Source organism: Camelina sativa, chromosome 8 (assembly GCF_030686135.1).
Source record: "Camelina sativa cultivar CO46 ecotype springtype chromosome 8, ASM3068613v1".
In the NCBI taxonomy this organism is placed as follows: domain Eukaryota; kingdom Viridiplantae; phylum Streptophyta; class Magnoliopsida; order Brassicales; family Brassicaceae; genus Camelina; species Camelina sativa.
The window spans coordinates 5,490,233-5,515,370 of NC_141887.1; the positions used below are offsets into that span (position 1 = coordinate 5,490,233).

At 39.8% G+C, this 25,138-nt stretch overlaps 5 protein-coding genes and 1 pseudogene across 8 annotated transcripts; 3 read left to right on the plus strand and 3 right to left on the minus strand.

Annotated features, from left to right (window-relative positions):
* The first annotated feature begins 218 nt into the window (after positions 1–218).
* On the plus strand, positions 219–5,428 carry LOC147939725 (uncharacterized; annotated as a pseudogene).
* Positions 5,429–5,790: 362 nt separating this feature from the next.
* Positions 5,791–10,776, minus strand: LOC104706386 (putative anion transporter 6, chloroplastic). Of its 4 annotated transcripts, none has more exons than XR_015563871.1 (15): positions 10,138–10,731; positions 9,721–9,866; positions 9,525–9,624; positions 9,271–9,323; positions 8,839–8,913; positions 8,628–8,708; positions 8,388–8,434; positions 7,906–7,973; positions 7,471–7,586; positions 7,092–7,128; positions 6,878–6,978; positions 6,529–6,670; positions 6,355–6,407; positions 6,181–6,267; positions 5,791–6,102 (listed from the first exon to the last, which is right to left on the minus strand). XR_015563871.1 is itself a non-coding variant. In XM_010422575.2 (15 exons), the coding sequence occupies exons 1-15, from the start codon at positions 10,507–10,509 to the stop codon at positions 5,998–6,000; spliced, it is 1,578 nt and encodes a 525-aa protein (XP_010420877.1). In that variant the 5' UTR covers positions 10,510–10,776; the 3' UTR covers positions 5,791–5,997. The 4 variants fall into 4 exon arrangements, 1 of the variants encoding a protein (XP_010420877.1); XR_015563872.1 differs by having other exon boundaries at positions 6,878–6,973; positions 8,388–8,472; positions 10,138–10,705; XR_015563873.1 differs by having other exon boundaries at positions 8,388–8,472; positions 10,138–10,705.
* A 230-nt stretch (positions 10,777–11,006) lies between these two features.
* Positions 11,007–12,962, plus strand: LOC104736114 (2-oxoglutarate (2OG) and Fe(II)-dependent oxygenase superfamily protein). The gene is made up of 4 exons (XM_010422576.3): positions 11,007–11,769; positions 11,855–12,102; positions 12,167–12,494; positions 12,592–12,962. The coding sequence occupies exons 1-4, from the start codon at positions 11,536–11,538 to the stop codon at positions 12,826–12,828; spliced, it is 1,047 nt and encodes a 348-aa protein (XP_010420878.1). The 5' UTR covers positions 11,007–11,535; the 3' UTR covers positions 12,829–12,962.
* Positions 12,963–13,510: 548 nt separating this feature from the next.
* On the plus strand, positions 13,511–15,877 carry LOC104706388 (monogalactosyldiacylglycerol synthase 2, chloroplastic-like). The gene is made up of 6 exons (XM_010422577.3): positions 13,511–14,122; positions 14,217–14,551; positions 14,634–15,000; positions 15,089–15,151; positions 15,271–15,345; positions 15,427–15,877. Exons 1-6 carry the CDS (start codon positions 13,592–13,594, stop codon positions 15,685–15,687), a joined length of 1,632 nt encoding a protein of 543 aa, XP_010420879.2. The 5' UTR covers positions 13,511–13,591; the 3' UTR covers positions 15,688–15,877.
* Positions 15,878–15,891: 14 nt separating this feature from the next.
* LOC104706389 (SNF2 domain-containing protein CLASSY 2-like) lies at positions 15,892–21,038 on the minus strand. The gene is made up of 6 exons (XM_087463608.1): positions 20,894–21,038; positions 20,235–20,292; positions 19,907–20,139; positions 18,392–19,816; positions 18,161–18,298; positions 15,892–18,080 (listed from the first exon to the last, which is right to left on the minus strand). The coding sequence occupies exons 2-6, from the start codon at positions 20,281–20,283 to the stop codon at positions 16,149–16,151; spliced, it is 3,777 nt and encodes a 1,258-aa protein (XP_087319734.1). The 5' UTR covers positions 20,284–20,292; positions 20,894–21,038; the 3' UTR covers positions 15,892–16,148.
* Positions 21,039–22,247: 1,209 nt separating this feature from the next.
* On the minus strand, positions 22,248–24,508 carry LOC104709245 (uncharacterized). The gene is made up of 5 exons (XM_010425892.2): positions 23,801–24,508; positions 23,472–23,651; positions 22,977–23,391; positions 22,374–22,894; positions 22,248–22,298 (listed from the first exon to the last, which is right to left on the minus strand). The coding sequence occupies exons 1-5, from the start codon at positions 24,506–24,508 to the stop codon at positions 22,248–22,250; spliced, it is 1,875 nt and encodes a 624-aa protein (XP_010424194.1).
* Positions 24,509–25,138: the final 630 nt, after the last annotated feature.

Below are 25,138 nucleotides of genomic sequence, written 5' to 3' on the forward strand. Positions count from 1 at the left end.
ATAGCAATATTCTTATCTCTAATATTTTAGAATATTTTAGTAATCTAAACATTTATTTATTTATTTATCTTTAATTATCGTTTAGATAAAAAATGACTCAAGTCATAAGCCATACCACAAGATAATGCTTCTCACTAGGGAATAGTATTAAAATTTTAGGGATGACGGCTAGGGTTGGCGATTTGGAGCAGCAGATATCGAGTGAGCAAGATGCGACTATGATGGATATCGGCGTCAGGGTTAGGCCACCGGGTGATCCGCCAGATGCTGTGGGGAATTGGGTACAAAAGGTTGTAGGGAGTAACGCGGGTGGGATGTTAGCACCGGAGGCAGTGTTGGATGATGAGTTTGTCACGGCGCGAGTGACTTTGGAGTTTCCGAATGGGGCAAATGGAGAACCAGTAATCATAATAGGGCAGGAGGTGTTGGATGCTATGCATGGCCTCTGGAAGCAGTGTATGATTGTCAAGGTTCTAGGCAAGCATGTTGGTATTGCGGTGCTAAGTAGGAGACTTCGGGAGATGTGGAAACCTAAAGAGGCGATGTATGTCATGGATCTACCACGCCAATTTTTTATGGTTCGTTTTGAAAAAGAGGAAGAATACTTGGCAGCTCTATCTGGTGGACCATGGCGGGTGTTTGGTAGTTACCTGATGGTACAAGCATGGTCGCCGGATTTTGACCCATTGAAAGATGAGATTGTCACGACACCGGTGTGGCTTCGGCTGTCTAACATACCTGTCAGTTTCTATCATCGCTCGATTTTGATGAGTATTGCTCGGGGATTGGGTAAACCTATACGAGTGGACCTTACTACGTTGCAGTGTGAAAGGGGTCGTTTTGCAAGAATATGTGTGGAAGTTGATTTGAGGAATCCGCTCAAAGGTTCAATTATGGTGAATGGGGAGCGTTATTTTGTGTCGTATGAGGGTTATCTAATATATGTTCGGGTTGTGGTCTCTACGGTCATATGATTCATGCTTGTCCTCTGCGGGTTCAGGAAACATCGGTTACGATGGTTGCGCCGGCTGTAGTGGTGGAGGTGACCGCACCTGTGCAGACGGATGATGGGTTTACGGAGGTTCGACGTGGTGGGAGAAAGGTAGGACCATCGCAGAACAAGACTGCGTTCACGACAGGTGGTTTCGGAACAGTTTTGGAAAGAAATCTCCGGGAAATCCCGCAGCAGGAGAGAGGGAATGTAAATCTGGCTAACAGATTTGATGGGTTAGATGTGGAAGATATGCTCCCTGATTCAAGGGATTCAATTATTCGTTTTGGTTCAAATAAGGAGAATGAGTATCATTCCCCACAGATTCGTGGAGTCAAGTGTGTGGTGCAAGGTAAGACTGGTCTACCGAAGGCGGGTTTAGCGAAAGAAAAAGGTCTTTTACGGGATGGGCCAAAAAATAATAAGGCCCAATTGTCTAAAGTAGAGAATCATGGTTTTAAAAGGCAACAAAAACACAACCGGCCCGTTAGAGGTTTGGTTTTTGGGCCCATTAGGGAAGAGAATCCTCTTCTTGCGAGTGGTAAGAGGTTTCGTGTCGAAATAGAGAGCTTCGGGAGATCGGGAGGCGTGTTTACGACTGGAAGTGGGGATCGAATGCTGATTTCTGGGACGGATGAGGTCGATTCAGAGTCGCAAGGCATGGTTAGGTTGGGTTCTGGTGATGAGGAGACATCGCAGGTTATGGAGGAGTCGGGTGGATTGTCTAAGGGAGAGACAATCCCACTGCGTCAATAATGTTTGTCCCCGGTAATTTTACGCTGCTTAGGTGAATTGATGATGAATTGTTTATTGTGGAATTTCCGGGGGGCAATTAAACCCAATTTTCGCCGATCTATTAGATACTTGTTGAAGAAAAATCCAACCGATGTCTTGGCGTTGTTCGAAACACATGTTGGTGGTGATCGGGCTGGTCGAATATGTCAGGGGTTAGGCTTTGAAAACTCCTTTCGTGTGGATGCAGATGGCCAAAGGGGTGGGTTGTGGCTCTTCTGGAGGTCGGGGATAGGTACGGTTTCTATCATTGAGTCTGCGGAGCAATATATATATGCGAAAGTGGAGAATGGATCGGATTCTTTACATTTGATTGTCGTGTATGCGGCACCGACAGTCAGCAGACAAAGTGGGTTGTGGACACAGCTTCATAATGTTATTCAATTGGTTGATGGCCCATTGATGATTGGTGGGGATTTTAATACAATCGTTCGCCTTGATGAGAGGGTTGGGGGCAACGGGAGGTTGTCTTCAGATTCTTTGGCATTCGGGGATTGGATTAATGCCGAGTCTTTGATTGACATGGGTTTTTGCGGGAATAGTTTTACATGGAAACGAGGGAGAGTTGAACAACATTTTGTGGCTAAGAGATTAGACAGGGTGTTGTGCTGTGCGGAAACACGATTGCAATGGCCGGAGGCGTCAGTGGCTCATCTTCCGTTTTTAGCTTCTGATCATGCTCCGTTGTACATACAATTGTGCCCAGTAGTTAGTATGGATCCTAGGAGAAGACCATTTCGATTCGAAGCAGCATGGCTGAGCCATTCGAGTTTTAACGAATTAGTCTCTTCGTCGTGGCGTCGAGATATGTCGACCCCGGAAGCTCTGGATTCTCTACGTGTGACGCTGAAAAAATGGAATAAGGAAGTTTTTGGAGATGTGATCAAGAAAAAAGAGGGTTTTCTGGGAGAAATAAAAATGGTTCAGGACCTGCTGGAGTTCTCTCACACTGATGCTTTGTTACACAAGGAAGAGACTTTGCTTCAAGAGCTGGATACAGTTTTGGAGCAGGAAGAAACATTGTGGTTTCAAAATTCACGGGAGAGATGGATTGTCCATGGAGATCGTAATACGAGTTACTTTCACACCTCGACGGTTATCAGGCGACGTCGGAATCGGATTGAGGCGTTGAGAGATGATTCTGGGCAATGGTGTACGGATCCACATGAGTTGGAACAACTGGCACTTACTTATTACAAGCGCCTTTACTCTTTGGATGATCGTGGTGCGGTAGTCGAGAGTTTGCCAAAGGAAGGGTTCCAGAGTCTTTCTCGTGAGGAACAATTGAGTTTGAGCAAACTTTTTACTGCGGAGGAGGTAGAGTTTGCAGTCAGGAGCATGGGCCAATTTAAAGCGCCTGGTCCGGATGGATATCAGCCAGTCTTTTATCAGCGGTGTTGGGATATAGTGGGGAAGTCTGTGGTCTCGTTTGTGCTCCGGTTCTTTGAGACAGGGAAGCTAGAGACAGGTCTAAATGATGCGTTGGTGGTGTTATTGGCGAAGGTGGAGAAGCCGGAAAGAATAACACAATTCAGACCAATTAGTCTCTGTAATGTGTTGTTCAAAATATTGACAAAGGTTATGGTGCTGCGCCTTAAGAAACTGATGACAAATTTGATAGGACCGGCTCAATCTAGCTTCATTCCCGGTCGTTTAAGTACAGATAACATAGTGATTGTACAAGAGGCTGTCCATTCGATGAAAAGGAAGAAGGGAAGAAGAGGATGGATGCTTCTTAAACTGGATTTGGAGAAAGCTTATGACCGCATTCGTTGGGATTTTCTTCAAGATACCTTAGTAGCTGCTGGGTTATCAGAGAAGTGGGTGCATTGGATCATGCAGGGTGTTACGGGTTCGTCTATGAATATTCTTTGGAATGGTGAGAAAATTGAGGCCTTTCAACCATTTCGGGGATTGCGCCAAGGGGATCCGTTGTCCCCGTATTTGTTTGTTCTCTGCCTTGAACGTCTGTGTCATTCGATAGAGTCTGTTGTTGGCCGAAAAGAATGGAAACCTATACGGCTTTCTCAAGGCGGTCCGATGCTTTCTCATATCTGCTTTGCAGATGATTTGATATTGTTTGCTGAAGCCTCTATATCGCAAATTAGAGTTATCAGACGGGTGTTAGAACGTTTTTGTGTAGCTTCAGGGCAGAAAATCAGTCTGGAGAAGTCCAAAATATTTTCCTCAGAGAATGTGTCCAGGGACTTGGGGAAGCTTATCAGCGATGAGAGTGGGATCAAGGCTACCAAGGATTTAGGTAAGTACCTTGGAATGCCTATTCTGCAAAAGAGACTGAATAAGGAGACCTTTGGGGAAGTCTTAGCAAGAGTATCTTCGAAATTAGCGGGATGGAAGGGTAAATGTTTGAGTTTAGCGGGCCGCCTTACACTTACCAAAGCTGTGCTTATGTCTATTCCGGTGTTATCAGAGGTATGTTTAAAGGCACCAGTTCAGGACTTTTGGCAAGATGGTGTGGGTTGGAATCTTGGCCCGTTGTTGCCTCATCTCGCTGAGGATTCCAGACTACGGCTGGGAGCTATTGTAGTTGACAAGGTTACCGGAGCTATAGATCGTTTGTCTTGGGGGACGAGCTCTGATGGGTCGTTTACGGTCACTTCGGCCTATGAGTTGATCACACGGAGTAATAGACTAGAACCGGATATGGTTGCTTTCTGGTCCCGGGTGTGGCGTGTGGTGGCTCCGGAAAGAGTCAGAGTTTTCTTGTGGCTAGTGGGAAATCAAGCTATCATGACGAATGCAGAAAGGTTTCGACGACATATCTCTGATTCCTTTGTTTGTCAAGTTTGCAAGGGCTGAGATGAAGATATTATGCACATACTACGGGATTGTCCAGCGATGTCGGGGGTTTGGAGGAGGTTAGTACCTGCGCGGAGGCAGACACAGTTTTTTGGAACACCTTTGTTTGAATGGTTGTATGAGAATTTGAATGGAGATTGGTCTACCTTTTTTGCTATGTCGGTATGGTGGGGATGGAAGTGGAGATGCGGGAATGTTTTTGGTGTTAATGTTAAGTGTCGTGATCGAGTACAATTTTTAAAAGACTTGGCCAAGGAGGTGTCGGTGGCCTCGTTGGAGACTAGCGGGTTCACACACAAACCGATACGAGTGGAGAGGTTGATCGCTTGGAAACCTCCGCGAGAGGGATGGTTAAAGTTGAATACAGATGGTGCTGCTCAAGGCACAATCGGGTTGGCCACAGCTGCTGGGGTGCTGCGTGATGAGACAGGAGGTTGGATATGTGGTTTCGCGGTGAACATAGGAATATGCTCGGCTACTTTGGCAGAGTTGTGGGGGGTATACTATGGTCTTCATACTGCTTGGGGTAAGGGAGTGTCTCGATTGGAGGTGGAGGTTGATTCTGAGGTGGTAGTCGGTTTTCTTCAGATAGGGATAAGTGCTGTGCATCCACTGTCGTTCCTGGTACGTTTGTGTCATGGCTTTATATCAAGGGACTAGAGCGTCCGTATTTCACATGTGTATAGAGAAGATAATCGTCTTGCGGATGGATTAGCTTCCTATGCTTACTCTTCATGTTTAGGTTTTCATGCTTTGGCGGTAGTTCCAAGTAGTGTTGTTTTGATTTTATCGGATGATGCTCATGGTACTACACGTTCAAGATAGATTTGTATTTAATTTTATGTTATGAATAATCATGGAAGACTTTCTCCCATCAAAAAAAAAGATAATGCTTCTCACTAGATGCAAATACACGATAATGCTAATATTATCCACTATCAATTATAAAGCTAATATTATCCTCTGATAAATCTGCTATCTGATACAAGATCCTCCTATACGATGGTATTTCATTGATTGATGATGTTAAAGATTCACCATTTTATCGTTAAATATATACTATGATAGTGACAACTGATGGATCCGGGACACAATTTAACCAAAACTAAACCAAACCGAACTTAAACCGAAATGCATCCTCAGTATATATGTACCGAAGCTAAAGAATAGCCCACAGAGAAGGTATCGAGACAGATGCACACGCTTTACCATTAACACTTTGGGTTTTTCAATTCATTTGTAACTATGCAAAAACCAGGATAAGGCAGTGAACAAAATTACCACTGCTCTTTCGTTTTTGCCAAAATTTACCATTCCTTTTACCTATACAATAATAAAAGTCTACATGTCTTTTTCTTTTCCCAAAAAAAAAAAAAAGAGTTGAAAAACAAAACCTATGAATCTTCCTTAGTGAACGTCTGAGGCTCACTGCTAGCAAATGCCAACCATACAACAGTCCCCGTTACATAGAAGAATATTGATGGCACGAATAGAGACATCTACGCATTAATCAGAACATTGAGTTACTAATTAATGAAGATTACTGAATGTCAATCAATATAAGGTTAGCAACTTACAGTCCAAGAATGGGTCGAGTCCAGGAGAAAGCCAGTTAAGGCCACACCTACAATTCCAGGTACTGCCCCCACTGTGTTGGTAAGACCCTAAAATAATAATAAATAATCACCTGACTTGTTTAGAGTTGGCATCAAACAAGGCTCATATGGTTTATGAATGAGAACTATATATACCAGAAGTATGCTTGCATATTCGGGTGAGATATCCTGATGAGTACAATAAAGTCCTGTCAAAAAACCATGGTGCTTGTCATTCCGGTGCAATAAACCCTTTCAGGTGCATCTTTTTTACATAATGTTACTTGAAGATTCTTGACGGAGGACAGAAAAATAGATATCTCCAGTTACCTGATAAAGCAAAACTTGATAGGGCCAAGCCTGCTGTCAAGATTCCTACAATTTCCCATGGTGGCAATCCAATGTCCACAGATGAAAGTGTCATGCAGATCGCTGGTGACACAAACGCAATAGTTTGACAAATCTTTCGGACCTACATGGCAATTCCCAAGGAGTTTACAAATCAAAATGACACAAGTTGATCTAGATAACTGGTGCAAAATGAGAAAAGGGAATAAAGTAAACACTTCGATAATTGCGTATAAAATAATAGATCTGCAAGAGGAGGCTTCGTGTTAAGACCCTTTTGGTTTTTTACAAGGGCTAGGTACATACAAAGAAAAGAGATGTGATTTAATACCGTGGTAGTCTCAACTCCATTTGTTATTAAGTAGTCAGCAAATTGTGAAGCAAGACTTGTCACGACAATCGAAGCTAATGGAGGAAGGATGGAAACCTGATCTTCATATCCACATATTAAATTTCATAATGTTATACCTTTGCAAAATGCAAGCTGAGCTGATTTTTTTAATACTCCAGGGAAAACAGAATATAAAAGACAGTTTTATACTTACCCAAGCAGCTTCTGTCAAATTTAGATCCAGTGCCTCACTGCATACCGGAAGTATGATCAAAATTAATCTCTTCATCAACAAAGATACAGAACAAAGAGAAAGAATACTGCTATAGCCATAACTATTTGTTTTAGAGAAACAATTTAATGTAGTTTCACCTAAATCATAGGCCCGGAGAATTTATATCAGAAAATATGAGCCATGAAACCACAAAATACATCAAGCATCAATTAGGTCTTGAAAGAAGAACACATCTTGTACAAATTAAGTTAAAAATCTTAGAATTTCAAACTGCACATAAATAGACTTTCAAACAAATGGAGCAGCTACAGCATTGCCCAGTAAAATCTTATCATGGTCAACAGGAACACGCAATTACCTGAAATAAGTAGGTAGCCAAGATAAACAGGTGTAGTGACCCCAACTTCCACAAAAGTGAGTGTATATCATCGCCCAAACAGCTGAGCTTTGGAAAAACGACTTCCATGGAATCTCCTGTAGTAAGATACCCAAAAATGAAGAATCGACTTAAAGCAAACTATAAGTTTTTGGGGTTTTAAAACCATTTTTTTTGCAGGCCATTTTGGCACCATTTTAGGGAACATGGTTTTGAACCAAGTGAATGCAACTGGAATGTAATCCTACTCCACCTTCGTGAGAGGGTTATGCAATGCTCCTATTACATATATTGCAACTACGTATTTACAGTAGAAACAGTAGGCTTGACAAAGTGAACTATCGTTAAATTCAACCTCATCAATTAGAAGTGATATAAAGACAAAGTCATACATAGGCATAACATTAGAAGACTAACCTTCAATGAGTTCCCCATCTCTTCCTGTGTAGTGTTTTCTGATTTATGCGAAGTAGAGATCTCATTACCTATCAAACAAAGGGAATCTTGATTGTAATTGGTGTTTAAATCTATGATCCAGACCATTAACTGAGAGAAGTATTAACTAATAATTATAATAGCCGGCCAATAAACAGACAACAAAAGATGATTTGACTACGTCTACATTCACAGAATTGCTTCACTCCGAGTATAGTATATGCTTCAGTTCGAGATGATATGAACTAAATAGTTGGTTAGAGAAGGATTTACAAGTATCACCTGTTACTCTTCCGTTTCACATATTGAAAAAAGAGAAACGACTTTGGGATGAATTTCACAATATAAATCTTGGACAAAACGACACAGTAAGTAAATGTGTAATAAATACAACTCTGATACATCTAAGCTCCCTGTTTCAAGATGAAATTAAGTTTGAATAAGGAAAAGGAAGGAGAAACCACCTTCATATGAAACTTCTTCCTTATTAAGAAACTGAAACCCGACGAACCTTCAACATATAGGGGGAAAAATGAGAACACAGATATACTAAAATGTGATGCCGCCATGCAGGCATCATGGTACAAAGATGAAACAGATAAAAGTCAGCAATCAGTCTATTCTCATTTGATGTAGAAGAATAGTCAGAACTCAGAACACAACAATGTTCTGAAAGTGTGTAGTCAGCAATCGATTAGACTTACCAGCCAACACCAAGGAGACCAAACAAGTAAAAGACAGATTCCCAATTGAAGGTTTCGATAATGGGAGGAGCCAAGAGAAGCCTGCAGGGATAATAACGTTAGGTCCGTGCAAGTCCCAAAACTGAGAATTGGTCTTAGTTAGAGTATTATCCAAATAAAACCACATACTAATAACTTTAAGACTTTAAATATCACATCAAGAAAACCATACCCCAAAACACTTCCCAAACTCAGTCCTCCAAAAACAAAGCCTACTGCCCTTGAGCGCTCCTTAACAGGTATCGTCCTGTACCCAGCAATTGTATGGCACAATCAGGATATGAAAAAAGGGGGCTAAAAGCTATAAAGCACCTAGCCATAATTTTAAGCATCAATGGACTAAATGCATGTATACATAATTTCAACGTTAGTAAGGAAAGGGTTTTCGTAAGTAAAAAAGGACCAGTTCCCGAAATGCCCATGGGAGTCGAAAGAACAACCAGGGAAACATATGGATTTCATTAGATTCACATATCTAGATTCTGAACTACTTTTTTTTCTTTAGAAAAACAAAAAGAGAACGCTGCATAAGCAGTTAAACACATATCAGCTATATATAAGTAACTATGAGCACTCTTCAAATTTGCTCCAGATTAATACATGCCTGGCAATAAGGTCTGTCGCAGCTGATGGGGATACACCTTCTCCTATTCCCACCTGGAGTTACAAATCTCTGTGTTAAGACAAAGACATATTGTAAGGCTAGAGCAGGGTGGGGGGAAGGGGAAGGAAAGAGTTTAAGAGTGTAGTCAATTCATTACAAGTTTGAAGAAGTACGGAATTAGTAACAAAAGAATGCCTCTAAAATCAGAGTGATTGCCTTAATAAGTGATGCGATAAACATGTGAACAGGCTTACCAAAATCCGAGAAAAGATTAAACCAGGCATGAATCCAGCAAGGAGCGGAACAAGAGCTGTAGCAAAGGACCATGTAAATACACCAATCTCAAGTACTTTTCTGCATTCGGAAAAATTAATAAAAATGAAGGAATACATTGAGACAAAATCAGTCCTTACAGCAAAACTTGGAGGAGCCTAATGAAAGAAAACAAACCTGCCCCCAAAAATCTTGGAAAGCCAGCCTCCAGGCAACTGACTCAAGGCATAACCCCAAAAGAAAGATGACTGGACCAGGCCGGCCACAGACGAGCTCCACCCAAACTGGTGTGACATTGGTATTATAGCAATACTCAAGTTCACCTGCAAAATTCTCACCCACACAATATACTTTAGTCAAATGATATGGTCCTTACTCCTTACAATCATCATCTATCTCCTTCACAAATTCATCTGTTCATATCATTACCATAAATCGCCTACTAATATAAACTACGCCTTTACTTAATTGAAGTCAAAATTTACAGTTCCCTGATCATATTATCTCATGTAAGCTAACCTAAAACCATACCAGAATTGCCCATAAGAGAAAAAAAAAATGAAATTTGTTAAAATTAAAAAAAAAAGGAGAAACCTTGTCCATATTGCAGATAACAAAGGCGAGGGAAGTAGCGCCGATAAGCTTATATCTCTGAGGTACGTTTTTCCATGGAGGCCAATTCTGTTCAGAACCCCTTTCCGTTTCCTTACTCACAATTTCGGAATCGGAACTCGGAACCGGAAGCTGAGGTTTAGGGTCTTCGATAGGATTCTTAGGAGGAAGCTTTTTGCTCTCTCTGACGCGTTCAGTACCACTGGCGGAGCACTTAACCCTTGATTTAATAAGATTGTGGTGGTGGTGATGGCGGGGGAAGATGGTGTAGAGGGAGAGGAAAGGTTGATTATGGGCGTGGATGGGAGAGGAGGAGAAGAGGTGATTGTGTGGTCTCAAGGTAAGTCTCGCCATTGTTGGTGTCAGAGAGAGAAAGAGAAAAAGCAAAATGGAGAATGAAGAAAAGATTCTGAATAGAAGAAGAAGAAGAAGAAGAAGAAGAAGAAGAAGAAGAAGAAGAGGGAGAGAGGAGGACACGGTGGAGCAGAAGAAGAAGCTTGTGTGGTTCACTGCTTCTGTATCAAAAGCTTTACTTTGCGTGATTCTCTTGTCATACTTTTTTTTTTTTTTTTTCCATACGATGAGATTAAATTAGTGATTAGAAAAATGTTTATTTTCACCGGTTTGAATAATAAGATAAATACAAATATATACAATAAAAATGAATATATTGTAAATTAGATAATTAATTTTTTTAATGGTGTTCAATTCATTGACAATTCACAATATTTTGTGGTGTGAGTTTTGTTTTCAGAATTTTGAATTTTCTTTATTTTGTTTTGTTTGAATTTAAAACGTGGAAATTATAAGATTGTTTTGGTTTAAAACATGTCCAGTATACAAATACTAATAATGGGACAGTTGCTTGCTTGATATCGGCCATTCTCTTTTATTACTTGTTTCAAGTTTTCTTAATGCTACACTTGAATTTTTATCATGTTATATAGACTTATAGTTTTTTTGAAAAACAATAGGAGCAAAAGAAATTTCTACTCATGAATAAGCTTCAAAACAAAAACGGTTTACATTTCTTTTCTATATGTAATTTTTTTTTTTTTGTAGATTGATTTTTAAGTTTTTTTCTTGTTTTACAGAGATTGATTTTTTTTTTTTTTTTTTTACTTTAGTTAATTCATTTATATGTTGTAAAAACAAGTCATCGAAGTTCGAAATATAACGTTATCAAAAGGCATTTTATAACTGGGCAACTTGCTTCTTCTGCATATTAAAATAGTGTTATCTTTAAAGCTTTTGGCTTTAGAAAATGCCAAACCAACGACAAAGTCAAGATCGTGTATGGATGGTCTTATTAAATAACCTCTTTCGTCCCAAAACGTTCATCAAATTCAAGATCCTCTAAAAACTCAGTAGCAAGCAACAATGGAGAAGCCAAAGTTCAAGACTGTCCAAGAAGTGGTTGCAGCCGGCGAAGGATTACCGGATAGATATCTCCAGGCATCCACCGGCGACGACGAAAGTCAACCTCTTAACGGTCCGGTTCCGGAGATGGACATTCCAGCCATCGATCTCAGTCTTCTCCTCTCTGCTTCTGAAGACGGTCGGGCAGAGTTGACTAAGCTTCACTCGGCACTCTCTACATGGGGCGTTGTTCAGGTTTGACCCTTCTTGGTTATGATGATCAGAGTCATGAAATGTTATTGAAGTTCTTGTGAAATTGATTTATTATGGATACATATAGGTGATGAATCATGGAATTACAGAAGCGTTTCTTGACAAGATTTACAAGCTAACCAAGGAGTTCTTTGCGCTTCCGACAGAAGAGAAACAGAAGTGCGCCAGAGACATTGGTAGTATGCAAGGATATGGGAACGACATGATTCTGTGGGAGGATCAAGTTCTAGATTGGATTGACCGTTTGTATATCACTACTTACCCTGAAGATCAGAGAAAACTTAAGTTCTGGCCTGAACTCCCAATCGGATTCAGGTAAAGTCATATAATACCTTACTGTTTTAACAGTTAGTCAATGTTTTGACAATCTTATCTTCAGGGAAACTTTAGATGAATACACAATGAAGCAACGGGTAGTGGTTGAGAAGTTCTTCAAGGCCATGGCTAGATCGTTGGGATTAGAAGAGAATAGCTTTCTAGACATGTATGGAGAAAGAGCTACGATGGATACAAGATTCAACATGTATCCTCCATGTCCGAGGCCGGACAAGGTTATTGGGGTTAAATCGCATGCTGATGGCTCGGCTTTTACTCTTCTCTTACCGGACAAAGATGTGGAAGGGCTTCAGTTCCTCAAAGATGGCAAGTGGTATAAAGCTCCTATAGTTAATGACACAATTCTTATCAATGTTGGAGATCAAATGGAGGTAATCAATCATGTAGAGATATATGCATATGATTTTTGAAACATTGATTGGTGTAATTTTGACATAATTTCTCTCTCTCTCTTGTGTGTGTGTTCAGATAATGAGCAATGGGATCTACAAGAGCCCGGTTCATAGGGTGGTGACTAACAAAGAAAAGGAAAGGGTATCTGTGGCAACGTTTTGTGTACCGGGTGAAGAAAAAGAGATTCAGCCTGTAGAAGGGCTTGTCTCTGAGGCAAGACCAAGATTGTATAAAACAGTTAAGAAGTACGTTGAGCTCTACTTCAAGTACTATCAACAGGGTCGAAGACCAATGGAAGCTGCGTTGATCTGAAAATACTTTTCAAAATGGTCTCTTTCGTTTCATAATCGAATTTGTTGCTTTGTTTGTTACAAGATGTAAGGCTGCATTGTGTTTCTGTTGCAATTCTAAAACAATAAAGAGAGAGTCTAAAGTGGATTTTTCCATATCAACTGCTACTTGAAAACACATTAACACTAAAACAGAGTTAACACTAAGAGGCTAATTGGTCCAGTTACATCCCATGAGAACTCTGAGACCCAACTTGGGAAGAAAACCATACAAGAGAGAATTTATATTTATAAGTATATTTATATTTATATACAGTATAAGAGTATTTTCCTATTCTTAATTAATAAGATTTCCTTTTCCGTAACGTGTGTAGACAAATATAAATGTATATATTGTGATAAATTCCCTGTTTTATTAATATCACTAAAAAATTGAATATTTGCATTATTTAGCTAAATATTATTTCTTCTCATGGCATTATTTATTATTATCATTTTTTTTTTCTTTGAGGAATTTGGTGTTTTTTCATTTTACAAAATAATGCCTATATACTTTTTCCATGAGTGCAGTAAGTCAAATTATTTTGCATAATCAATTGACTATTTTATTCTTTTTGTCAAAAATTCTAGGTTTATTTTAGGGTTTTTTCCAGGAATTGAAAACATAAATATGAACGGCCAAAAAAAAAAGGAAAAAAGTGAAAAAAATCGACGATTTCAGGGGATATTCGAATCTTTTTGCAAATGGAACAATCCAAAAAAAGAAGGCGATTCTGACGGCTGTAATGTCATCAATCATTCAAACAAAACAACCACTCTTCTCTCTGTTTCTCTCCTCTTCCATGTTTCTCTCTTACAACATCTCTCCCCTTCCCTTCACCCCTAAACCCTCTCTCTCTCTCTTTCCGGGAAAGTCTCCGTTTTGTGTGTCTCCTAAACAGCTCTCTCATCAGAGACTCGTCGTCTCTTCTCTTCATCCTCCTCTGTTCAAAATGGCGACAACCGTCATGTCCCTTGCAGAGAAAGTGCTCGAACGACTCTACGGTACTTCCAAATCAGCCGTTTCCGTAGCAGGCGGCGAAACGACGACTCAACGTCATACCCATCATCACATCCACCGTAGCAAAAGCTACGACGAAAACGACGATGATCTTTGTTACAGCGACGAGGATGAATCAGCAATGGAGCTTGTCGAGATCGGTGCTCAGAGGACGAAGAACGTCTTGATCCTCATGAGCGACACTGGTGGCGGTCACCGTGCCTCCGCTGAAGCTATCCGTGACGCTTTCAAGATCGAGTTCGGAGATAAATACAGGGTAATTAAAGAACAATGCTGACCATATTGTATAGTTTGTTCAACAAGAAAAGGAATGGTCTTTTTGATTTTTGGTGAGTGGTTTTGAATAATAGGTTATTGTGAAAGATGTGTGGAAGGAATACACAGGGTGGCCATTGAATGATATGGAGAGATCATATAAGTTTATGGTGAAGCATGTTCAGCTTTGGAAAGTTGCTTTTCACACCACATCTCCCAAATGGATCCACTCTTGTTACCTAGCAGCCATTGCTGCCTATTACGCCAAGGAAGTAGAAGCTGGTTTGATGGAGTACAAGCCCGAGATTATCATTAGTGTTCATCCTCTCATGCAACATATCCCTTTGTGGGTTCTTAAATGGCAAGAGCTACAGAAAAGAGTCCTCTTTGTCACCGTTATTACTGATCTCAACACTTGTCATCCTACTTGGTATATATTATTTGCCTTGTTTTAGTCTTTGAGAGAATATGGTAGCTGCAAAGATTTGATTTTTATCTTCTGTGTGGTTTAGGTTTCATCCGGGCGTCAATAGGTGCTATTGCCCGTCTCAAGAAGTGGCGAAAAGGGCCTTGTTTGATGGGCTGGATGAGTCTCAAGTCCGTGTCTTTGGTTTACCTGTGAGGCCATCTTTTGCACGAGCGGTTCTGGTGAAGGATGATCTAAGAAAGGAGCTTGAGATGGATCAAGATCTTCGTGCGGTTCTACTGATGGGAGGAGGGGAAGGTATGGGTCCTGTGAAAGAAACAGCCAAAGCTCTTGCGGAATCCTTGTATGATAAAGAGAACAAGAAGCCCATTGGGCAAATGGTTGTTATATGTGGACGTAACAAGAAATTGGCATCTTCGTTAGAAGCCATTGAATGGAACATTCCTGTTAAGGTATATATGATTAAACTAAACTTCTTAGGCATTATTAGAGGTTGATAGGTTTCAAGACTCGGAGATATAATAGATATTGACGTTATAGGTTAGAGGATTCGAGACTCAAATGGAAAAATGGATGGGAGCTTGTGACTGCATCATCACAAAAGTAAGAGGAACAGAACAATCCCACTCTTGTTTTAATCACCATTAACCGATATTTCTGTTTCTATGCCTACCTCTGTTCACCAAAATGTTCGTAAGCTAAATGTTGTACGAATCTTGCAGGCTGGACCGGGAACAATAGCTGAATCGCTGATTCGATCACTTCCAATCATTCTCAACGATTACATTCCTGGACAGGTCGGTTGAGACTTGTACTTTTAATGTATCTAGCTCATATATGTATAAATTCTCAAATCAATTACCTTTGAAATCAAACAGGAAAAAGGGAATGTGCCATACGTAGTGGAGAATGGTGCAGGAGTGTTCACAAGAAGTCCTAAAGAGACAGCTAGAATCGTTGGGGAATGGTTTAGCACTAAGACAGATGAGCTGGAACAAACTTCAAACAACGCACGTAAACTAGCTCAGCCTGAGGCAGTCTTCGACATTGTCAAAGACGTTAACGAGCTCTCGGAGCAACGAGGTCCTCTGGCTAATGTATCTTACACTCTTACCTCTTCCTTTGCCAGTTTAGTTTGATGTCTCACATTGTCTTATATTAACATGTCCCCTAATTAGCTCCTTCTCTGTTCTTTTATTCTTTCCATTTTTTTGTATAATTTTGTTGTTAATTAAAGTTGTATGTATTCAAAAGGTTCATGATCTCTTTGCAACATTGTTAGCCTATATTACAAAAAAATTAAGATTTAACGAGAGATTAATGTGCCAATATACTTGTTCATATAGGATAACTGCTTATATTATTTCACATTATTATTGATTTTGTCACTATTTCACAATACTTAAGACAGGCTTCTACATAAATATATGATACCTTTTCACATAATCTACTTATACATCATTAGTATATATGACACACATGAGTTCTAGAGACTTGGGATATTCAAAGCCATGGTAAAAACAGATAACTAACCTTTTTGTTTCTGTTTGCAGAAATTGCAGGCTCTTTATTTAGTTAGTATTCTTTTTCATACAACCCATCACCCTGTTGAAGCCTTCTCATTCTTCATGATCATATGGAAAGATTTGACTCTATCTTCTCCAACGATCTCTCTAAGAACATCATCTTCAATCTTCTCAGCTTGCCATTGAGATGGATCCTCAACAAACTCCTCACTGAATATCATACTTGAGACCCACTCTTTCCATGTCGTTCTCCTGTACTTGTCTTCCTCCAATGTTCCTCTGGACAAGAGCTGATAAACATAAACAACTTTCTGCTGTCCCGGTCTGAATGCACGAGCTATGGCCTGCTTTGTCTTTGAAGGGTTCCATTCTGAGTCAAGCATGATTACCCGTGAAGCAGCGGTTAGACTAATCCCTTCTGCGCAAGCTGTGATCGAGGCCAGTAGGACTCGGGATGGGTTTCCCAGTTCTTCAAATTTGTCTATCACTCTACCTCTCTCGAACAGCTCTAGATCACCGGTTAAGGTCAAGATCTCTCTGCCTCTTTGCCACCTGAAAACGTTCTCAAACAGTTCTATAAACAGACGGATTGGTGCTATGTTGTGGCAAAAGATCAAGATCTTCTCCCTCTTGACCACTCGGTAGACAAGGTTTAGCACAAACATGACTTTAGATCCTTTCTTTGCGTCGTGCTTGAATTTTTCGATCTCAACAAGTTCTTGTTGGTTGAAGAATTTTGTGCAACAGTTTGATGTCTTGATCAACCAAGGGTGTATAGCTGCCAATGTGGTCTGAAGCTCGACCTCGAGTGGATACCCGTAATGACTCTTTATTACATCCTGAAGTTTTGTGAGTATCTTATGCTGTACATCCGTCGAGTTCATCAACAATGTATAGATCTGTAGACCGGGAAGAGCATCTCCACTTCCACTTCCACTCCCTTCATAATTATCAATGAAACTATTAGTCATATTCTTCAGCATATTGAGACCTTGAAGGCGTTCATCTCCCACGCTCGCATCAATCTTCTTGGCGATTATATCGATGAAGAGTTTACGTGCTCTGTTCTCCAGTAAGTGAGGCGCCTTATTCACATATTGCCTGGTCTTATATTTCTGATCTAACTCCATCAGAACCTCATGAATGAACTTTGGTCTAGCCAAACACAGTGTGTTGAAGTACTCACAGAAGTTGTTCTGAAACAAAGTACCTGAAAGAAGTATCCTTAAGTCAGTACCAACTTTCATCAAGGCCTTACGTAGTCTTGACTTGGTACTCCTTGGGTTATGTCCTTCATCAAGAACAAGAAGCCCTGGGCTCTCTCTTAGAACTTTAGCCATGTATTTCCGATGAGCAAACTTTGAGTCTTCCCTCATTAGAGTCAGAAAAGAGGTGTAACCCATTACAAGAACGCTTGGATGCGCGTGCCATTTCTGTATTTTCTCTAAGCAATCAAGAACATGCATAACATCTTTGCTTGGTTTTGGAACTCCATTGAACTGAACTGTGCTGTTGTGTTTGAAAGTAGAGTAGGTTTGTCGACCATGGATCAAATGAACCGGAACTGGGATCTCCCATTTGATGAACTCCTTGTACCAAGTGTAGAGAGTTGTTTTAGGAGCAAGAACCAAAGGTCTTTTCCCGGGGAATAGCTTCAAGTAGCTTGTGAGGAAAGCAATAATTAGGAAAGTTTTACCAGCTCCTGGTGTATGAGAGATCACACAACCACCTATCTTATCTGAAGTGGGATCCATAAGTGCGGGTTCCACAGATCCTGCTATATTTCTCCAGAGAAACTCAAAAGCCCGTTGCTGATGCATATGTAGTTTTCTCTTAAGCTGAGGTATTAATGCCCAAACGTTGTCACTTTCTTCAGCCGCAAGCAATTCCGAAGAATCAATTGACATAGTGAAATCTTCTCTCTCAGCTTCTTTGTGGCCTAATTTAGTCTTTAGGTCATGCTCTTCGATCTGCTTAGTCTCTATGGTCCATTTCTTATGTTCCGCCTGTTTAAACCAAACCATGGTATACAATCAATTAAAAGCAAAGTAACATTATACATTTGTAAGTTGTGAGTTTCACTTACAAATGGTGCAGAAACATGTTTTATCTCAGTTCCTACATGACCACATAACCTACAACACAGCCCGATTTCTTCGTCCAGCCTATATTCGTGCTCACAACCGCTTCTCGCCATTTCAAAAGCCTTGTTGTCCACTCTTGCCTAGAGATTTTGATACACCCCACAACAATGGAATTAGCGGGCACATATGCTTGCATAGGTTTGGAATATGAGATGTTTCAAAGAGAAGTATACCTCGCTGTCATCAAGAATGTAAGAAGAAGCTAAGCAGAGTTCCATTTCTCTCCATAACATTTTGTTCTCTGAAGTCTCTCCTTCATCATCCTCATTAGAGGTCTGTTCCATATCCCCGTACAATTTAGATACGAAATTTGTCTTCTTTAACTCCTCCCACTGTTCAACAACACTGGTGGGCTCGTCCTTGGCTGCAATTGTTACCTCAATGTTGTTCATGTATGTATCTATCAGCTTATTATATGCACCTGCACTCAATGTTACTTTCTTAAAGACCCGTGGACGTTCCTCAGAATCCTCAGTTTTTGAAACAACTGACCGCGATGGTCGAGATATTCGTTTTTTAACCGACTTCACATGGTTAGGACCTTTCCAACACAGATCAGCTTCCATCATCTCTTCCATTTCCGTCATTTTGTTCCCGTACTTCACAGCTTTACTTCGGTACTTATCAATCTCATCAAAGTACTGGCTTCTTGAGAAGCTGCCACCCCCACTCAACAATTTAGGATCAAGACCAAACCGTTCCAACGGTATAGGCTCAAATACAGGAGTGAAAGGAATAACAGAAATCTCGGAGTTCCGCTCTTTTCGACCAAGTCCATTTTCTTTCCTCTTCTTCACCAAAACAGTCTCGTCTCTACGAACTTTTGGTATATCTTCTTGAGAATTAGTTATTTTTTTCTTGAACAAACATGACAATGGTACATACAACTCATCATTAGTATCACCATCTTCTTCGACCTCACTCTCCACATTAACAACATTCCATTTATCATACCGGCAGTATGGCATCATCCGCACCCAACCGTCAACTGTTTCTGGCTGATAATCACATCCAGTATATCTATCAGGTCTCACTTTCCTTCTCTTGGACCGACGCATTTCCACTACCTCGTCTTCTTCAGGATAACAATCAGTTTCTTGCTTTATTTCAGGATCTTGAGAATCATCGACTATATCAGCTGGATTAAACTGAACCACTTTTGACAACGAGACACCGTCTTCAAAAGTAATATTCATCGAACTCATAGAACTGCTACAGCCTTCATCTGTTATAATCTGATATACCATTTTGGTTTGCACTGTCCTAATGTGAAACACAATGCTTTTTGTAAATGAAGTAACAGCCAACCACGAAAGATCCGGCAAGAACTTTCCCAACGACAGTCTTGTTCTTGTCAACGAAGTGCAGTCCTCAGAGAACTTCCACCTGTAGTACTGATCAGTAATTTGTTCCTTGTAAAACTTCTGGAGAATAGAGATTTGGTTTAGACCGATGACCACAGAATCTTTATTGATTCTTTGTTTATCAGAAGCAATGCAGCCTTGGTCTATGTAAATTCTAACATTGATCTTGCAAGAGCATTTAGACTGATCATGAGGCTTCCTCTCTATAGAAACTATCCTCGCATCAACCCAAACCTGTGCAAGAAACAGATGCAGAGTGTTTTTATGAGTTCGAAGATGCTAGAAAAAAAGAATTCAAGCAATTGCGGATACATATATATATACCGGTTCCAAGTCATCCTCATGGAGAGGATAGAGAACACAAACATCGATGTCAGGCCTAAGGAAACAGATACAGTCGGTCAATGTCGCCTTTCTTGATCTGAGACGAAGCCTTTGGAACGGACGTATATCTTCCAACACATAACCATTCTCTAATAGACGTATTGCCATCTTTCCATCTTCGATTCTTATGTGTTCCACAGCCTTCCATGTACCCGAGCAGAAGAACTCGAAAGCTAAGAGTAAAAACCGATATATTAAGTCAAAAACATTGTTCTCCTATATTCAAAGTAAGAAACTGTTATAAGAGGGAAAATTAAACGACACTTACGGCATGGATCAAAGGGATGCTTCAAACCATAGAAACGTCTTTTCTTCATCTTTATAATCTTTTGGATCAGTCAACCAACCACACAAGTAAAACCAAAACCCAAAAGTCAGATGCATATTTTTCATAGCAATAGTAACTCCAAGATCAGCAGAAAAGGACATAACAGAGTGCTCTGCTCATTTGATTAAGGGAAAGGCTAAGTGCAGCTGTGCATGTAATTAAAATTTGGTTATAATAAATTTATAATAATGCCTCTATCTTTCCAAATTACTAAGAACGAAGTCTAATCTCAAATGCACACAAGCAACTCTGTAAATATGACAAATTTTAACGTTAAGAATCCAAAAAGTCCACAAATTTTAGCATTTGTTATTTTAGGTAAAGAACAAAACCCAAATATTTTCCTGGATCACAGAGCCTAAAAGCATCGTTATCACTGCAATTAAAAAGGTAAAAATAAATAAATTATAAAAAAATGTAACAATTCCCCTATGATCAACAAAACCCAGATATTTCAAGAAACAAAAACAGTGAAGGTGATGATTTTGGAAGCAAAACGATCATGATCTAGACAGCAGAACCTTAAAGCCCAAGCAGCAACAAGAGACTCAGATTGAAGTCAAGAAAAGATGATCGGAGAAGAGAGTTAGTGAGTGGACCTTGGAAACAAAACCAGATTGTGCAGTGAAAATGGAGAGAACAAGAGAGATAATTTACTGTTCCATGATTGGTAAAAAATATGTAGAGGAAAAAAGGACGGAGAGCTCAATACAACACACTACTAGTTATATCAAAATCTTGGCCACTGTGAAGATGTTAATTTTACATTATATATTGTACCAAGATTTCCATATAGGACCGACGTACTATTTCCCCCTCGGAACTATCATATCTTGCCAGTTCCCCATCGATCTTCGATATCTTACCAGTTCTCCTTCAGACTTATATTCTCCGCTTATTTCCCTCGAATCCATACTTCTACGCCTATTTCCCCATCAAACTTGATTTACTCGGTTTTAGTACAAAACCCGATAGAAACCCATGTTAAACCGGTATGAAACCAATTTAGAATCCGGGTAACATATACAACCCGATCCGACTTCTTCTTCTTCTATTTTAAAACGAGAAACCCCAAATTGGCAACTAAGAACCCTAAAAATCGAAATTGAAAAGGAAATCTCTCTCTATTTCTCTCAAAATCATGAGCAATGTCTCTGGATCTTCGAGCGGTTCGACAAATGTCCGTGAAAGAGGAAGAGTTGTCGGTGTGGAGAAGCAATTGTGGCCAAAACTTCCAAATCCGACCATAACCCAAATCGGCGATACTTTCGTTGTGTATATGCAGCTGGAAATAAGGTAATATGAAGAATGACATTCAAGTTTATGGTCTAGCTTGTTATTAACTCGGTTCTAAATGATAACCAAATCAATTGTCTATGGTAGCTTATGAATGACAATCACGTTTTCAAGTGGGTCGATGAGACTTTGTTGGATGAGGTGGAAACAATGAAAGAGTTCATATCAGAGACAATGAAGGTTGAGAAGAAGATGCAAATGGAGCTGCAAATGGAGCTTGAGAAGAAGATGGAAATGGAACTTGAGAAAGAGATATTTGAGAGGATTGAAGATGTAAAAGCTAAATTCAAATCAAAGATGAATAGGATGATAATTGTTTTAGTATTTGGTTGTATGATCATCTTTGGTCTAGTTAAGCTAATATGATGACATTGTAAGTTGTTAAGGTTCAATGTTAAGCTAATATGATGACATTGCAAGTTGTTAAGGTTCAATGTTAAGCTAATTTGGTAAAATTGTTGAAAAGAGATGTTAGAATTGTTCAAAGGAGACCATACAAATTTGTTCAAAAGAGTAGAACATCAAAGCTTAATAAGGTTCAAAAGACAGATAGACCATACTAAGGCAGAACAACATATGTTCTGAAACAGGTCATAATACCAAAAAAAAAAAAACACTGCGCCTTGTGCTAATCCTCCACATTACTTCATCCATCAATTACTTCTCTTGAGTAAGAAATCCTTGAGTAGATTCCACTTGAGTTCCACCCTACAAATTTAATCAAATATCAGAATCAATTGAGTGAAACAAAGAACAACCATCACATTAGAAAGTATAACTAACCTGTGTTGTATTCTTCTTATTCTTCTTCTTCTGGTGGTACCTACAATTATGATCAGCCGCACCACATATCCCACAATGCATGATTCTCTTCTTTTGTTTTGGTTTCTTCTTGGTAGGTGACTCATGAGCACCTTTCTTCCTCTTCTTGTCTACCTTTTCATCATCCGGCCTTGGTGGTGGATGCACACTTTCACCACCAGTGCCAGGCCAATAGCGTGGACCTCTTTGTGGAACAATCCCCTCCGTGTAATTCTCCTTCCACTTGAAAGTTCGGAACCATTCACGCACGTAGTCTTCAGCTTCCAATGTCTTCTTGAGTATCAGTCCGTAAGCATGTTCACAGGGGATTCCACATATCTGAAACTTCATGCAGGTACAAGTCCTTTCATTCAAATTGACTCTGTGTTTGTCATATCCCAGGTAAACTTCATAAGCTCCATTTGTGCTGGGATGTACAAAGCACAGAGAAGCTGCCTTATGCTCTTCACCCAAGAAACGTTTCACATATGGAGTGCATATCCCTGAAAAATACATGAATACACATTAAACTTTTGAATTCAATACAAAATAAATGAAAGATAAAAGAAATGTAATGTTACTAACCTTCGTGTGAATGAGAAAGTGCAGACCGCTTAGCAATCCGAACCATTGCAAGCCTTCGAACAGCCTCCAGCATGGCCACAAATGGCTTCTCTCTTGCCTTGTTGATTGTACTAGTGAAGGACTCCACAGAGTTGTTTTCCACATCCTCATAGTAGCTGCCAATCTTGTGGAACGCCCTACACCAAGTCTTTGGTTTAGTCTTCATAACATCTTCATATAGGGAACTGTCGTATGCATGTATCCTCTCCAAACTCTCTTCATAGTCTTTACTATTGTAGCACCAAGCTAGATCCCAGAGTAGTTTCTTCAGCCGCTTCTTATTCGGATGAATCTTCTTTAGATTACCATAAATGTGCCTAACACATTTTCGATGCTCAATCTTTAGTAACTCTAACTCAACAACTTTAATCAAACCCTGAAACAAAGAAAACATAATTAACTTGTTGTCGATGCAACCTTTATCAAAACATAAAACATATCAAATCACATTCTAACCTTTTGTCGATCAGACACCATAATGTAACCATCCCCATCACCTAACTCCAAGTCGATCTTCAGCCTATTCCCAAACCATGACCAATTATCTGTGTTCTCAACTTGAACAACACACCAAGCTATTGCGTAGATAGCATTGTCAGCATCTCTTCCTAAAGCAACCAGAAGCTGTCCCTTGATCTTTTCTTTCAAGAAACAACCATTAACTCATATAAGTGGCCTGCAGGATTTTTTCCATGTTCTCCTAAGAACATCAAAGCATACATAGAATCGCTTAAACACATCCTGTACAGCCTCGTTCTTCATCGTTTCAACCTCTACAACAGAACCTTGATTTGCTTCCAATATCTCGCCTCATAATCTCTGAGCCGCTCAAATTGAGTGTCATATTCAAGCTCTATCCATCCCAATGCCTTTCTCCTAGCAGCATGACATTGACCTCTAGTAACTGATATCTTCCACTTCTCCATTATAGTCTGCTCCATCTTCAAAGGCATGTAATAATCTGGTTCTTCTCTTATCTTATCCAGAAACAACCTAGCTATCACTGGTGTCTTAAACATTTCACACTCTCCATTAGGTACACAAATATGCTTCTTCGTGTACAATGTAATCCTCCACATCGACTCATTGTGCAGACATGCCGCATAAAATTTCCACATACATTTCCCCTTAGCACCAACACACTTAAAACCGATTCTATCTCTATCGTACCTATATTGCTTCAGGTTACAACCGGATACAAGTGCGTAGTCGAGAACACACTCCTGAAAAGCGATTCCATTGTAGAAGCTTTGCCCTTTGTACATTGAACCATCACCACGAACGATGGGAGTCCCCCTTCTCGCAGCACCACTACGAACATGTTCCTCATCCTCATCATCACTTTCTGGGTACACGTTATGACGAATCGATTCCTCGGCTTCAGTAAAATCTGTCGCCATCTTGTCGATATGAAACTCATCCCGATCCTCAGCTTCTGCGTCGAAATCTACTCCAGGAGGCGGATTAGGAACGGGAACTAACGCCATCGCCATCGCAACCGCCGAGAAGAAACGATTTCGGGAATTTAGGGTTCGTCGAGAGGGCATAGGGGAAAAATCGATTTGGGGATTTTATGATTTTTAGGTTTCCTTAGGTTTAGTTATCTAATCGGATTGTAATTGGGTTGTAATCCGGTTTAATGTGGTTTAATATGGTTTCATTTGGTTATTAAGGTTCAGAAGGTGGTTAAACAAAACAGTAAACCATTATAACCAACACGATGGGGAAACGATATGAGTAAATCATGTTCGATGGAGAAATAGGCGTAGAAGTATGGATTCGAGGGGAAATAAGCGGAGAATATAAGTTCGAAGGAGAACTGGTAAGATATCAAAGATCGATGGGGAACTGGCAATATATGATAGTTCCGAGGGGAAATAGTACGTCGGTCCATATATTTGTTATGCTAGTATCTATCTTAACATTTTTGAATACATTTTTGTGCCATCATTTTTTTTCTTTGTATCCAAACAAGTCCCAACTAAATTCTCTACAATCTTTACAACCAAACACAATCATTTCCTTATTTGATAATATTGATTTCAAATTTCCTAAAATCAATTTACCTAATTTAAATCAATATGTTAGATAAAAATATAATTCTCCTTTCATTTTTATTTAAT